The sequence below is a fragment of the Lycium barbarum genome, chromosome 3, assembly GCF_019175385.1.
Source record: "Lycium barbarum isolate Lr01 chromosome 3, ASM1917538v2, whole genome shotgun sequence".
Classification (NCBI taxonomy): domain Eukaryota; kingdom Viridiplantae; phylum Streptophyta; class Magnoliopsida; order Solanales; family Solanaceae; genus Lycium; species Lycium barbarum.
Window position 1 is genome coordinate 40,897,019 of NC_083339.1, and position 13,661 is coordinate 40,910,679.

The following is a 13,661-nucleotide window of genomic DNA, read 5'->3' on the forward strand; positions in this document are numbered from 1 at the left end:
ATTTCCTGGAGATGTTTTTCTATTTGTAGCACCTTATCCCGCAGTTTCTCAGCTGTCTCTCCTAAAGTTCGCGCGTCCTGCTCTCCTTGATTAAGTCAACCTTTAGTGGAGATAAATTCGGGTAAGTTTTAAGTCTCATGGTTTTTCTTCTGGTTATGTGGTTTAGATCATCAAACCAATTGTACTCAAGCTTTCATGTATGATAACACAGGTAGCAAGTAAGCATGTGAAGCACGTAGCAAGCAATCACGTAATTTGCAAATATTTATACTACTCATGTTCCTAAGGCCTTTTTGAGCTAAGGTTTTCTTAATCGTTTGAAACATGCAAGTGTCATTTGTGAAGATGAACTATTGCCCCGAAAATCATTATTAGTTAATAAATAATAAAAATATCTTCCCCGAAGGGATTACAAAGATGATGAAGCCGACATGGGGCTTATAATAAAGCAATAAATCAATAGGGTCCTCCTCCAGCGGCTGATGTCGAGGCTTGGCTTGTCTTGGCCTTCTTGACCCTCCGAAGGGTGGTCTAAATACGAAGGCATGTCTGATACAGCTCCATTCTAACTATCACCGGGTCTGTTTTTTCAAAAATCTTGGCCATGTGCCCATTTGTGCTTTCCAAACATTCTTTCAAACGTTCTTCTTCTCGGGCATCATGATGAAGTGTGGGCCCTGGGGCGGATGCACGGGCTAAGTTTCCCTGTAACCACTCATAATACCCTGGGTCACACCCTGCTCCAAACCTGTCTGGAGCTAAAGTATCTGGACCCCAACTCACACGACCATTCCACTCCCTGCGGATTGTACCAGCATTCTTAATTTTCTGTTCGGTATGCTCGATAATAAATTGTTTGGGGTTCCCTATTTAGGGCATCACTTGCCTTCTACCAAATTCCCTTAAAACCCGAGATGGATAATAAGGACAAATTCCCAGAACCCAACTAATGGCACAAATGGGCAATTTTTGCCCCGAACTACTATGGTTTCAGATGTTCAGTCAGGGAACATCCACTGGCTCCTATCTTTAGTCAACTCGGCGAAAAAATTAGCCCAACCAGTTTTGCACACAAATTCGAGAGTTGGACAGTAATCTACGAGGCGGTCTATCCTGTTCTGTCGACTCCAACCCTAAACCTTTTTGTCCATGTTGAGGTGTTTGATAATCCACCACTACCGTACCATATTACATCCTTGGAAATATCATAAATAACTCTGGCATTTGTCTAAAGCCCGAAAAATATCTGCCAGAATGATGGGTGCCAAGTCGAAATACTTGGTTTCCTGATCCCTGGTTATGTCGTAGAAGATAGCATGGGCCAAGTAGATCACTCGAGTGTCTGTGGCTAGTGACTCATCCTTCGGGAATACCATAGTGCTTAGTAAGGCTATGGCAAACGCCAAAGGTCGAACAGCTTCCTATTCTTCTCTACTTTTGAACTCCCTCTAATATAGAGTATTCCCGGTGACATCCCCGAACCTCTAGTATAGATCTCTAAAGGCTACAGTAGATCCTTGTGCCCAGGGAGCCTCATTTAAGGAAAGAAACTTCAGGATTTGGCTGACGGTGGGCCTTTGTGGGAATGACAGATTGTGATTTGGCTTGTGTCGCCTGCTTAGACAGGTTCCATTGTTGTCTATGACATCCCTAATTTCCTTTAGGGTCGGAGTAATCTCGATATTACCAAAATGGAACAACATTTCTTTTTCGTCCCAATACTTAATACCTCTATTAGCTCCGGGTGACCCTTCATTGTCATGATAGAGGGTAGATGACCTAGAGTGCAACTAATTGTCCTTCGATGAGCATCACCTAACCATTCCCACCAAGCTCTCAATAAGTCTGGAGCTACGGTAACTATGTCGAAATGGATTCTGCATTCCATCTACAAAACAAAACACAGTTAAGATTTCCCCCGTCCCCATAGGATCAATGATTCATCACATAGGCACAAACATGCTTCCACATAGCACATAAATGAAATGCGGTATTTTTCGGGTCATAGACCGTCCGAACACAAGGTTGTCTCTCTTAATGAGCCTTAGGTAGGTCTGAGATACCCAAGGCTCGTCTAAGGATACATGCTCTAGTTCAGTAGGGATTTGTCTTAGCTCTATCTTAGTTTTCACTAGAGTGGATCTTTCACAAAAGACCGGGAACCCGAGCGGATGACTGGGGCTGAATCATTAGGGTTGTTGGACGATCGCGAACCAACCCCGCCTCATAATGGTTCCAAAAGAAATATTTTGGTTTTATACTGAAGGAACGACCGCTTGCTCCGCGAAGTATCCCTTGGAACAAAGTGTAAAATAAATGCCAGGAGTGGCGGAATTATGATATGCATGATTTGACAGTTAATAATTACGAAAAAGTAAACACATAAACAGTTAAAGCACGTATACTGATATTATATTGGAATCCTTATGGTTAGAACCTTTAAGTTCCTAGCAGAGTCGCCATCTGTAGCGGTTCACATTTAGCGGGCGAGGTTAGCGCTCGGAGAGCTACTTCGAACTTGTTGGTGCTCTTTCGGACTTTGTTTTAAAAAGGGCCACCTAATTTTTAGAAAATTAGAAAAATCAATTCGAAAGATTTATTCATATACAGTGAAAAGCCTTCGTAATCCAAAGTTCTAGGTAAAGGTTCTGGTGATCCCCCGGGAAGGTGTTAGCGCTCGGAGAGCTACTTCGAACTTGTTAGTGCTCTTTCGGACTTTGTTTTAAAAAGGGCCACCTAATTTTTAGAAAATTAGAAAAATCAATTCGAAAGATTTATTCATATACAGTGAAAAGCCTTCGTAATCCAAAGTTCTAGGTAAAGGTTCTGGTGATCCCCCGGGAAGGTGTTAGGCACCCTAGTATTAAGGATTCGTACTATACGGTTGACCTTCGAATTTCAATGTATGAGTGTTTACATGAACTGTTTATTTAGTGTTTATTCCTGTAAAAATCTTGTCATTTGTATATCATTTTTTGGAAAAAAAAAATTGAATATATCCCCTTTATATATAGGGTATTAAATTTCGAATTTATACTATCCGGATAAAAATAACCTCCTTTTAAGAAAAATGCATTTTGGTTTATAAAATGCCTTAATTTTGATAAGTATATGTCCTTTTTTTTTTGGCTCATGCTTATCCTCTTACTTAGTTTCGGATCAATCCGTATATACGTTAGAACACCTCATTCCAAAACTCGATACGAACATTTTACTATTCACAGAAACTTGGTTTAAAAACAGACTTGTTTTTATTATACAGATTCCATGGATGAATGTATAAAACCTTGTTTTAACGTTGGGAATTTAAGAGCAATTCAACTTTTAAAAATAACGATTTCTAACTTTTCAGGCTCAGCCTAGATTTTGCCTTTTTCGAAATTCAGTTGGGCCTAGCCCATTTTTGTCTCAAATCATTTTTTCTGAAACAAGGATCAGTGGGCTTTTGGCTCAAAAACTTTTAAATTCTCTTGTTATTTGGGACTTGGTCAAAAACGTTTCATTTATTTATTTGGATTCAGAAAAATGGATTAGTTTTGCTTTCATAAAAGAAAATATCCTTTGATTTTTGCTTTATTCAAAAATATGGTAGTGTTATTAAATTCCCCTTTTCTTATCCTTTTAATTTGTGTCAAGTTTAATTAGCTTGTCATTTCGTTTGACAAAACTACTACACTAAGTTCCGGTTTTGAAAATTGTTTTTAGAGACCTAAAGTCGAACTAAACGGCGAAGGCACTGTTTTCCTAAGATGGCTAGTTCGTAATCATAAAGATTCCACTATAATAGAGTTTTACAATTTCTTACAAGTATGAATACAACTTTACAACATAAAAGGAAAGCATAAATAACTAATTAAAAAAGGAAAGGGAAGGCTAGGGGCGTACCAAACCCCTAGTTGGCCATTTTCACCCATGGCTGGGCCTTCTACGCGTTTAATACATATGTTAGCTTCCCTTTTTTTTTTTTCTCGGACTCGATGATGCAAAAGAATTGCAAAGGCCCAACAGGTTGGCTTGGCTCCAAGTGGCCCATGCAGTGGAGGGAGAAAAGAAAAGACGGACCCAGTTAGTTTCAATCTACTGAACTTATCATACACACACACACACACACACACACACACACACACACACACATATATATATATATATATATAATTCATTCACAAGTCATGCAGTTAAAGTGTTTGTATATATGCTATTGAGCTCCACTGGTAGGTATATAGACAATAAAAGGGGGGAGGGAAGGCCATCACCATCCGTATTCCTGATGCCACACAAGATCCAAGAGGTTTCATGAATCTCAGGCATAGCAGGACATTAGGGGAAGGCTAAGACCCGACCTCAAAATTACCTCATCCTCCCAACCAATACAGCCATAGGAGAAATAATATAATTCCACAATCATGTATAGGTATTGTATAGGTTGATACGTGTGGACATAGTATAACCAGAGGCAAACTGGAACAAATAGGCAATGTATGATGGGAGGGAATTGACACACACAAATATAGTATAGTCAAGGGCAAAACTGAAACAAATAGGCATAGTATGGGCAGAAGCAGATTGCAACATGGATGTAGCATAACTAAAGGAAAAACTGAAGCAAATAGGCATGATATGAACAGGAGCATATTGCAGCATAGATGTAGTATAACCAAGGTAAAACTGAAACAAGTAGGCATGGTATGATCCTAAGAAAATTGACTTGCACAGATGTAGCATAATTGATGGCATAGTTGTGTCCTCAAATCAAAGACTCAGTCAACATCAGAAGGAAGCAAGTTCTAAGATACCAGATGCAGATGAACAGATTGTAGTTTTATGCAAAAGAAGTGGCACCAAAAATAGGATTTCATTAAACTCTAAAATTCAGAAATAGCATAGAGGTGGCAAAGATAGGGCTCGTTCAGGTTCAGTAATAAAGATGCACAAGAAAGGTATGCAGATTTCACAGAGGCTATGGCTTGAGTAAGATGACAAAAGAAGAAAAGAACAACCATGCATTTCAATCTCAGCAGGCTTCTTAAAAGAAAGGTGTCACACTAGCAATTCAGGCAGTCCAAATGGCATTCATAGTTTAGTATTTCATCAAAAATAGATATTAGTATTTAAGTCTTAGTGTTTAGTCAAAACTCTTCTCCCTTTGCACAGAATCCCTCAATTACACATTCACAGTTTAACCATTTACTTTTAGCTAAAGGGAAACAAATTAAACAAAGATTTGGCCTTAGTCCTTACTCCCCTGTGTCAAATGATGGAATTTATGAGATCACAATGCACTTATGTAGCAAACATACACCCCATAGGCTCAAAGAAGTGCCATGGTGTCTCTTATTTGGAGGACAAATATTATGAACCAAGTGGTATTTAGTTCCCCTTGATCCTCCCCTAAGGCACCTTTAAAAAGGCTCCTCCGCATGCCATGTGATCTTTAGTATGCTTCACAAGTCCACACGATTACACAAGATTCTTATCATTTAATCATTCCCAACTAAGTGCTTATCAAAAACATTAATGTAGATGGACTCTTCTGTTATCTTACTATTAGCCTACAATCCCTGAACCATTTCAAGACTTCCTTCACTCAAGAAATTTAGATGACCGTGCATACTAATCTTCAAGACTAGTTAAGCTATGGGTATGTGTCCAATTTCATTTTGTATTTCATCATAACCAAAATAAATGTCAAATGTCATTTCTAAAAAAAAAAAAAAAACAAGTTCTGCACAAACTTGACTATCCGGGTCAGGAAAGATGCACAAGAGCAGGACCCTTATGGACACACAGACCTCAAACTCAAGATCCAGATACCTTCTTCTGAAGTTCACCTATTCTTTCATGGTAACTGTATATTACCTCTCTACTCATGGACACTCAGCAAATGAAATACCATTTTTAGATTATCCTTAGTCCGCTTAAGATGAGAATCAATCTATCTTTTTACTTTAAACTCACATGGTTCAAACTGGGACCCTTTACCCGTTTCAGGCTTATCATATACCAGCTAGATTGCATTAAGGCCATCCTTGTGCCATTTCAATAGAATCTATCAGATTTAGGTACACTCAGTTAGATTTACACACATTTAGAAGCAATTTGACCTTATTCAATAACGTTCAAGCACCTTGATCACATCTTAAGGCTTGTATAAGCATGTTTAGACATCATTAAATCCTGTTTGGACCAACTATAACTCTTTACTTAATCTAGCTATGACCTATACACTCAGCATGATAAGAGAGTAAGCATGTTTAGATCAAAGTTGGATTAAAATTCTCAAATCAGTGTACTTGAACCAATAAACCAACAAATCTTCTAAGTCAACTCAAATAAGTTACCACAATTTCATCTAATTTAAATCAGTAAAGTCTTGTAATCCAAGCATCAGTGATTAAAGGGTTCAAACAAGATTAAACAGTACCACTGCCATTTATTTTGGGTCTCACAGTTAAGCATCACTCACATTAGGTAATTGAGCTATGATTAAAGCAACATTTAAAAGAGACATTAAGTTAAAAATACCCTCATTCGCAGATTACACAACCCAAGTTAGTACTCAAACAATCATGTGGAATTCCATTGGTAATCTACACAACTAAAACAAGTCTCCTATTTAAGTGTACTGTCTAGAATAAACCATATTAATCTTCCATAAACTTGAAACACATGCCAGGACAATAATCATGCTTAAGCAACTAATATTTTAAACTAAACACCTATTAATTGAACACACTACATCACAGTTAAGAAAGATATAAACTAAAAGAGCAAAAATAAGATAAAATGTTACCTTTTTTGTGGGCAACCGTGTCAAGAATCGAATTTGGAGCCTTTGACACTTCCGATCCCAAACTCAGCAGCACAGATAGAGTAAATAAAATTTAGAAACTGAGAGACTCAACTCTTAAAAGAAAGTTTAAGTCTAAAATTATACTATTGAGCTTAAATTTCAAGTCGGACTTAATATTCTAACTTTTTAGGCGGTCCCAAAACTTCTTCAAATGGTGAAGATTAGAACCCCAAAGCTATGGAAAAAAAAACCCAAAACTAACGATGTGGTACAAATAGATTTCTAGGCGAAAAACATTCACTTTACGAAATTAACGGCTGAGATTCAAAGTAAAACAACATATACGACCAGATTCCTCCCATCCTGGGTCGATCTGAGTCAACATCCAAGGGCCAATAAGAAATCATGAAAATAATAAAACAATACAACATTAAAACTACAGAAAATCGCAGGTTTGACACAAAATCTAAAGAAAAGAGTAAAAAGAGGGATTTATTACCTCATTTGGGACGAATTTGAGTGAAATCAGGTTGAAACATTAATTGTTTCACTCTTTGGTTTATGCAAAGACTGTCAAAAGTCTGAGAGTTCTGTGTCTTTGCCATATCTGGCATGAGAGAGGGAAAACGAAGGAGCGGCGCCTTAGCATTTTTAGGGGAAAGGGATGAGAGAGAGGGAGTATAAGGTGGCGTTTGGTATGAAGAAATCTGAGGAGTAGGGGTTTTGTCCCTCTTTAAACTTGACTTTGGCCGGGTCTGATCCGTTAAGAGGACTGGGCCTGGTCTTTGATTTAAAAAGAAAGAGGGGTGCCCCTATGTACATATATCATACATGTATATTCGCGTATATTAGATGTATATACGTGCATAAGGGGTAAAATGGGTAGACGAAATAAAAAATGGAAATGCTAAGATATTGATTATTGATCATATTATAGTAACTTGGACATGATTAACATTTTTAATTAATTTAAAAAGACGACCAATGATGTAACTAGACCGAGTCTGAGACCTATTTGGCCTAATTAAATCATCAAAGTTAAATTACACTAATGGCCTTAATTAATTTGAGCCAATGGATTTGGTCATCTTAATTAAAATCACTAGATGGCTAATTTTGCAAAATGACCCCTATTGCCTGAGCCATCATGAATTGGCTAATTCCATTGTGGCCATAATGTAAATAATTAAATGATTAAAAACCAATTTTGCAATAATGCTCCTCTAATTGATTAAATAGCCTAATTAAACATTATAGACAATTATGATTAATGTTAACAAATAATGCAGTTACACAAAATTAAAGATGGAGGGGTAAAATAGTTAACTCTTTTAATTATTCAAATTCCTTGGATTAAAGGGAATAAATCATTTGTTAACTTTGACTCTTTGATAACTTAAACAATTAGATAAATAATTATCCAAAAATTGTTTTGCTTTGGTTAATTCTAACAAATATAAATGTTATAAAATGCATCAATTAATTCCTAAATAACTTGTAATTATTTTGTTGATTTAAAAGAGCAGGGTATTGACCTACTAAATTTTATGAAAATCATTTTGACCCTTTAAAATGCCTGACTCACTTTATCTATTATCCAAAGATTCTGAGTAATTAAAATAAATTACGGAGGTAAAAAATTAGGTGTCAACCTAACTACTTTCAGAAAATTACATAAATACAATTTATTCTAATTTTTAACCTTTTAATTACATTGTGTACAACTTTTCATATATCCCTTAAATATATCTACGAAATGGATTAAAATGGAAAACTTGGCTTCCCTAAAATTCTAATTATGTATGGATTACCATTAAAATAGGATTTTAATTAATAATTGACTCCCCACCACATAAAAACTTGGCTTACTTTCTGTCATCACATACTTATTATTCTATTTCTCTCTCTCTTCCATGAAATAGGAAAATTAACTCAGTTAAATTTAAATTTGTATATATTTAATATAGTATACAATACATACCTAATATATGAATACTATAGTGTGTTTTTTCAATATACCTGATATATGAATGCAATAATATATGTGCTCAAATATATATATATACATGATAATAACTTTTGTGTAATATACATAAGAAATAAAATTATATATAGTATATAGTAATAGTTATATACATAACAAATAATATCATATATAGTATACTAGTGTAATATATATACTTGTTAAAAGAATTGTATACACACATATAAAATAAAAAGTAATATACTTGTTTATGGATTTATAAAATCATATATATATATATATATATATATTTCATGAATAGGGAAAACAACACCAAATACCCTTAAAATGCAAAATATTTACCCGCCCCTGCCTCTTCTAAACTAATTTCGCTTCTTACCCAACCAGTCGAAAATATTTACCCGAGTACCCCCTCCCTCAAAATCCTTCCTCCATGATGCCATCGCAGTATATTTATATGTCATGATGGTATCATAGAGGACTAAGAAAAGGATTGAAGCAGTCCTTCATGACACCATCTCAGTATGTCTATATACCACGATGATATCACGGAGGACTTAGGAGTGTCTCATTGAAGGATTAAAGCAGTCCTCCATGATACCATCAAAATATATGTATATAAGATAATGGTATCATAGAATTGTTTTTTGAGAAAAGTGTGTCTTTTGAATAAATGAACACGAACCATCTCAGTTTATTTATATAACATGTTGATATCAGAATTTTGGGGGCATGAAAGTAAAAGAGGTATGAGCGGGTAATTTTTTTTTTTCTTTCAGGGGGCATCAACGTTCTTTCCCCAAATAAATATTGAGCTCTGGATCAGCCATGTTAGATCAATATACCGAAATTGGGCTGATGAGCTGGGGAGCTCTTAATGTTTCCTTAATTATTTCTCCCCTGAAAGCATGCAGATCATCTGGAGTATCTTTTTAGTTTATTTCTCGCCCATTTAAGGAAAATATTATATACTAGGTATCATTTATTAAGTTGCCCCTGTTTATTACATGTTTTTTGAGAATTGAGCAATATTAAGAAGAAGTAGTTCTTTTATATAAGGATATAGTTAAAAAAATAATATTATTATCTTGAATTCCTAAAGCAATAATTATTTCAAATAAAATTTCTTTTGCTAAAACGACACTTGTTTTGGAACAGAGGGAGTATGGTTTGGGAAGAAGACACTACATGACACATTGGAAATAAATAAGAAAATTTTAGCCCTTCTTTGTAAAAAGTACCCGAAATACACTCTCCCAAAATAAAACAAATTTAGCCACCGGATGCAACACTCTCTGTCTATTTCCTCGCTCGTAGAGATTTTAATCGCCGACTCAATCATCACAGGACCAGTTACCGCCGACCCAAATCATCACAGGACCGGTTGCAAAGCTCTCATTTTCTGCCGCCGACTCAATCCAGTACTCATAAAATGCTAAATAGATCAAATCTCCATAAGCAAAAAAGAGGACAGTTTGTTCGTATAATTGAAATACAAACAAGGAAAGTACTAGAGGTAATTAATCCACTACATACCGGCGAACACGAGAGATTTGTGAGCTTCCAAAACATATCAGTATGTGTATAGAATATGTATAGAGAATATGTATCCCTATAGTATGCGTGTAGAAAATATATCATTGTTGTCTAATTTGTGTATAATAAATGTATAATCAATGTCTAATGTATACGCACTAATGATACACATATTATACAGTTATTATACACTAGTTATACACATACAAGGATTATCAGAGAAAAATTGGAGACTGTAGGAAAAGTTTATCCGGCCAGATCTGTACCAAACGACCATAGATCTAATGATTTCACGGCGTTTACATAAACTCCGGTGAAAGCACGTTCTTCGACAAAGCAACAAAACCCATGCGACATAGATCTAGTCGGAGGAGTTCGAAGATCTTGTCCTCCGGTGCATAACTTGTGCACCGTCGGGTTTAGAAACTGTTTCATCGTCGACGATTTTCTCGAGCTTTTCGTTGTCGGCGGTGGTTTGTCTAGGTTCCGTTGGACTTGGCTACGTCAGCGAGAGCGTTGGCATAGCTTCCGGCGGTGGAAAATGAAATTAGTTTATAAAGGCTAAAAAAGTCTATTAAGTTTTTTTGAGTCATCCGGTGTCAATAGTTTCACCCTGATGGCTATTTATGTCATTATCCCTTTTCTCTAGATAGATTACTATGTGCGTCATTATGCTTGTCCGAGTAGTCGCTCTATAAAACTAAAATGAGCAAAGGTAAGATGATCTTATAAATTTCATACTTTCTGACTGCTTTTTCAAATGTTATTAGCAGAACATGAAGCAATCGTATCTTAGAAAATTCTCAATCCAGTGGATTGCCAGTCGTTTTTCTAATTCTACTACTAAGATCACTTATTCTAGCAGTACCACTTAAATGTAACCAAAAAAAAAAAAAACACTTTAACATGATGTCCCGATCCGCCTAGTCATTAATTGATTTTCCCATTACATTTGTGACATAGCATGTGGGTATTAATTGTTCAATTCGAAATAGGTCAAATATATCCTCTATTATGTTTGTTGCTTAAAAATGCCCTTGTCTCTAGTTTCTTGTTAAAAATACCCTTCTTACTAACAACAACTCCAAAATAAAAGAATAATGATGAAATTTAAATCAGATTGAAATACCAATAAAATGATGATGAAAGAAAAATGCGAGAAAAGTAATAACGATGAAATTCAACTAAAATAGATTTATGGATCCATAATACAACCGCCAATTTATGACACAATAGTAATGGACTAGACTCGACTATAACTCCAAAGGGACATACAAAAAGAAAGGAAAAAAGAGACAACAATGGAAACAAAATACAAATTGATCCATAAGTAGGATCAAACACAACCACATCTTATTCTTCTCCTCATTATTGCATTTCTACCAAATTGTGCGGTGTAAATTTGACTATTCATCAGTCTTAACGGACCCTGCATCACAAAATGAAAAACATCAATACACATGCTAGATGTCACGTACCACTTTATAAATTATCTTCATTATCATGTGCTTTATTCTGTCTCCAGTACTCTAAATTGAAGAAAATTGACCAAAGTTTTTACTTTACACAATTATCCACAGTTCTTTATATAATAGAGCTCCTTCAAAACGGTCCTCTTTCAAATTTGAGATGACAATCAATAATAGGTTAATACTACATTTTTCTATTTTTAATCATAAACATGGTATTGACTAGAAAAATACTTAAGAGTAAAATCTTCAATTTATATTGGTAAAATAGGAAGAAACTAGTTAAAGCTTAATCCCTCAAGCTGTCTCATATTTTTACCTCCATTTCACTATTGAATGGTCAGTTTTAGTCCATCTCGTGATATCGTTCTATTGTTAACAAACATGATAAGTAAATTAGCCCGAAATGAATAGTAATGCAGTTTGTTTGGAAAGAACAACAAGATAATACTCTTTCGATTTCATTTTATATGACAGTGTTTGATAGAACTCAAAATTTAAGAAAGAAAGAATCATTTTTTGCACACCCATAAGTACCTTAGAATTTTGAACATGCCTAACATTTCTATGCCTATAAGAACATATTATTAAGTGTAAAATGAAAAAATCGAAGAAATAAAATTTTCATATCTTGAAAGATATCATTCTTTTGAAAACAATTAAAAACAACCATATAAAATGGATTAGAGAGAGAGAGAGAGAGCGCAAGTCAGAATATAATGATAGCATAAGAGAGAAATTAAATTAAAGAAGGTGAAGTATATATATACGTGGAGCAGTCAGTGGAAGGGCTGATCTTGTAAGGAATATTGACACCACAAACGCCAGGAAGACCAGCAGCTTTGCTGTAATTGATTCCAGAAATAGCACCCGCTGCTGATTTCAGGCAATTGCATGCAGTTTGACGATCAGGTGTGGTCCTTGCGGCGTTCGCCAAATTCTTAACGCCACCACAACAACCTCCCATTGGTCCAGCGTTTCTAAGGTAAGGAATACAAGGAGCCAAACTGGATGTAACTTGGCCACAGGTTAGGGCTTCTGCATGGGGTGCAACTACCACGATGCACAATACAATAAAACATGCAATTTTTCCAGCCATTTCCATTGTTTTGGGAATTAAAAAAGATGAAGCTGTTGAAATAATGTGAAGATGTAGGAGCTAGTGTTGGGTACAAAAAACTCTTGGGACCTTAGGGTTTTTATAGGGAGAAAATTTGAATTTGATAGGGGTATTTATTAGTTGGTAGTTGGTAGTTGGGTTCTGTTCAATGCATTGAAATTAGGCGAATGTATCAACTAGCGTTGAAGGGCAGAAGCTGACATATATCACCCTGATTATTTACTGGGAGTATGGGTAACGTGACTATTAGTAGTGCTTTTGACTATTGCTGTTGTAACTTGTAAATAAAAGCCTTCCTGTTCCGAGATACAGAGAGGTAAAACAATATCATTGTTTATATCTTGATTACTCATGTATTAGCGCTAGTACTATATTTTGTTTTCATCTCACTCTTTCAATTTTGCAGCATCTTTCTCAAACAACTAATAGAATTACCAAACCATTAATATTCATTCGTTTGACTAATGTTACCATTTAGTGTTAACATAATTTTTCTGTTAAATAGTTAAGAAAAGAAAGTCAGAATAGATCTGGACCTTCCTCAACTTTGACGATTTATATTTAGTGTATACCTGCATTTTACGTTGACATAATTACTTTCTTGAATATGATATTTCACTATCCTTGACCGGCCTCTACATGATCTAAGCCCAGGAAGTGTGATACACGCTTGCCACATGAATTTTTTGGACCACATAGCATTTTCTAAGAATGAGAGATGTATTTTTACCTTTTTATGCTCACTAATTATGTGAATAACCT

At 35.5% G+C, this 13,661-nt stretch overlaps 1 protein-coding gene and 1 long non-coding RNA gene across 2 annotated transcripts; both read right to left on the bottom strand.

Moving 5' to 3' along the window:
* Positions 1-3,739: 3,739 nt before the first annotated feature.
* Positions 3,740-7,528, bottom strand: LOC132631047 (uncharacterized). Its single transcript, XR_009578806.1, has 2 exons — positions 7,290-7,528; positions 3,740-4,013 (listed from the first exon to the last, which is right to left on the bottom strand). It is a non-coding gene; the product is annotated as an uncharacterized LOC132631047 (long non-coding RNA).
* A 3,950-nt stretch (positions 7,529-11,478) lies between these two features.
* On the bottom strand, positions 11,479-12,960 carry LOC132631048 (non-specific lipid-transfer protein 1-like). Its single transcript, XM_060346648.1, has 2 exons — positions 12,550-12,960; positions 11,479-11,739 (listed from the first exon to the last, which is right to left on the bottom strand). The coding sequence occupies exons 1-2, from the start codon at positions 12,882-12,884 to the stop codon at positions 11,730-11,732; spliced, it is 345 nt and encodes a 114-aa protein (XP_060202631.1). The 5' UTR covers positions 12,885-12,960; the 3' UTR covers positions 11,479-11,729.
* Positions 12,961-13,661: the final 701 nt, after the last annotated feature.

Bases quoted from the DNA above. Each gene is read 5' to 3' on its own strand.
- LOC132631048 (XM_060346648.1), bottom strand. From the start codon at position 12,884: ATGGAAATGGCTGGAAAAATTGCATGTTTTATTGTATTGTGCATCGTG.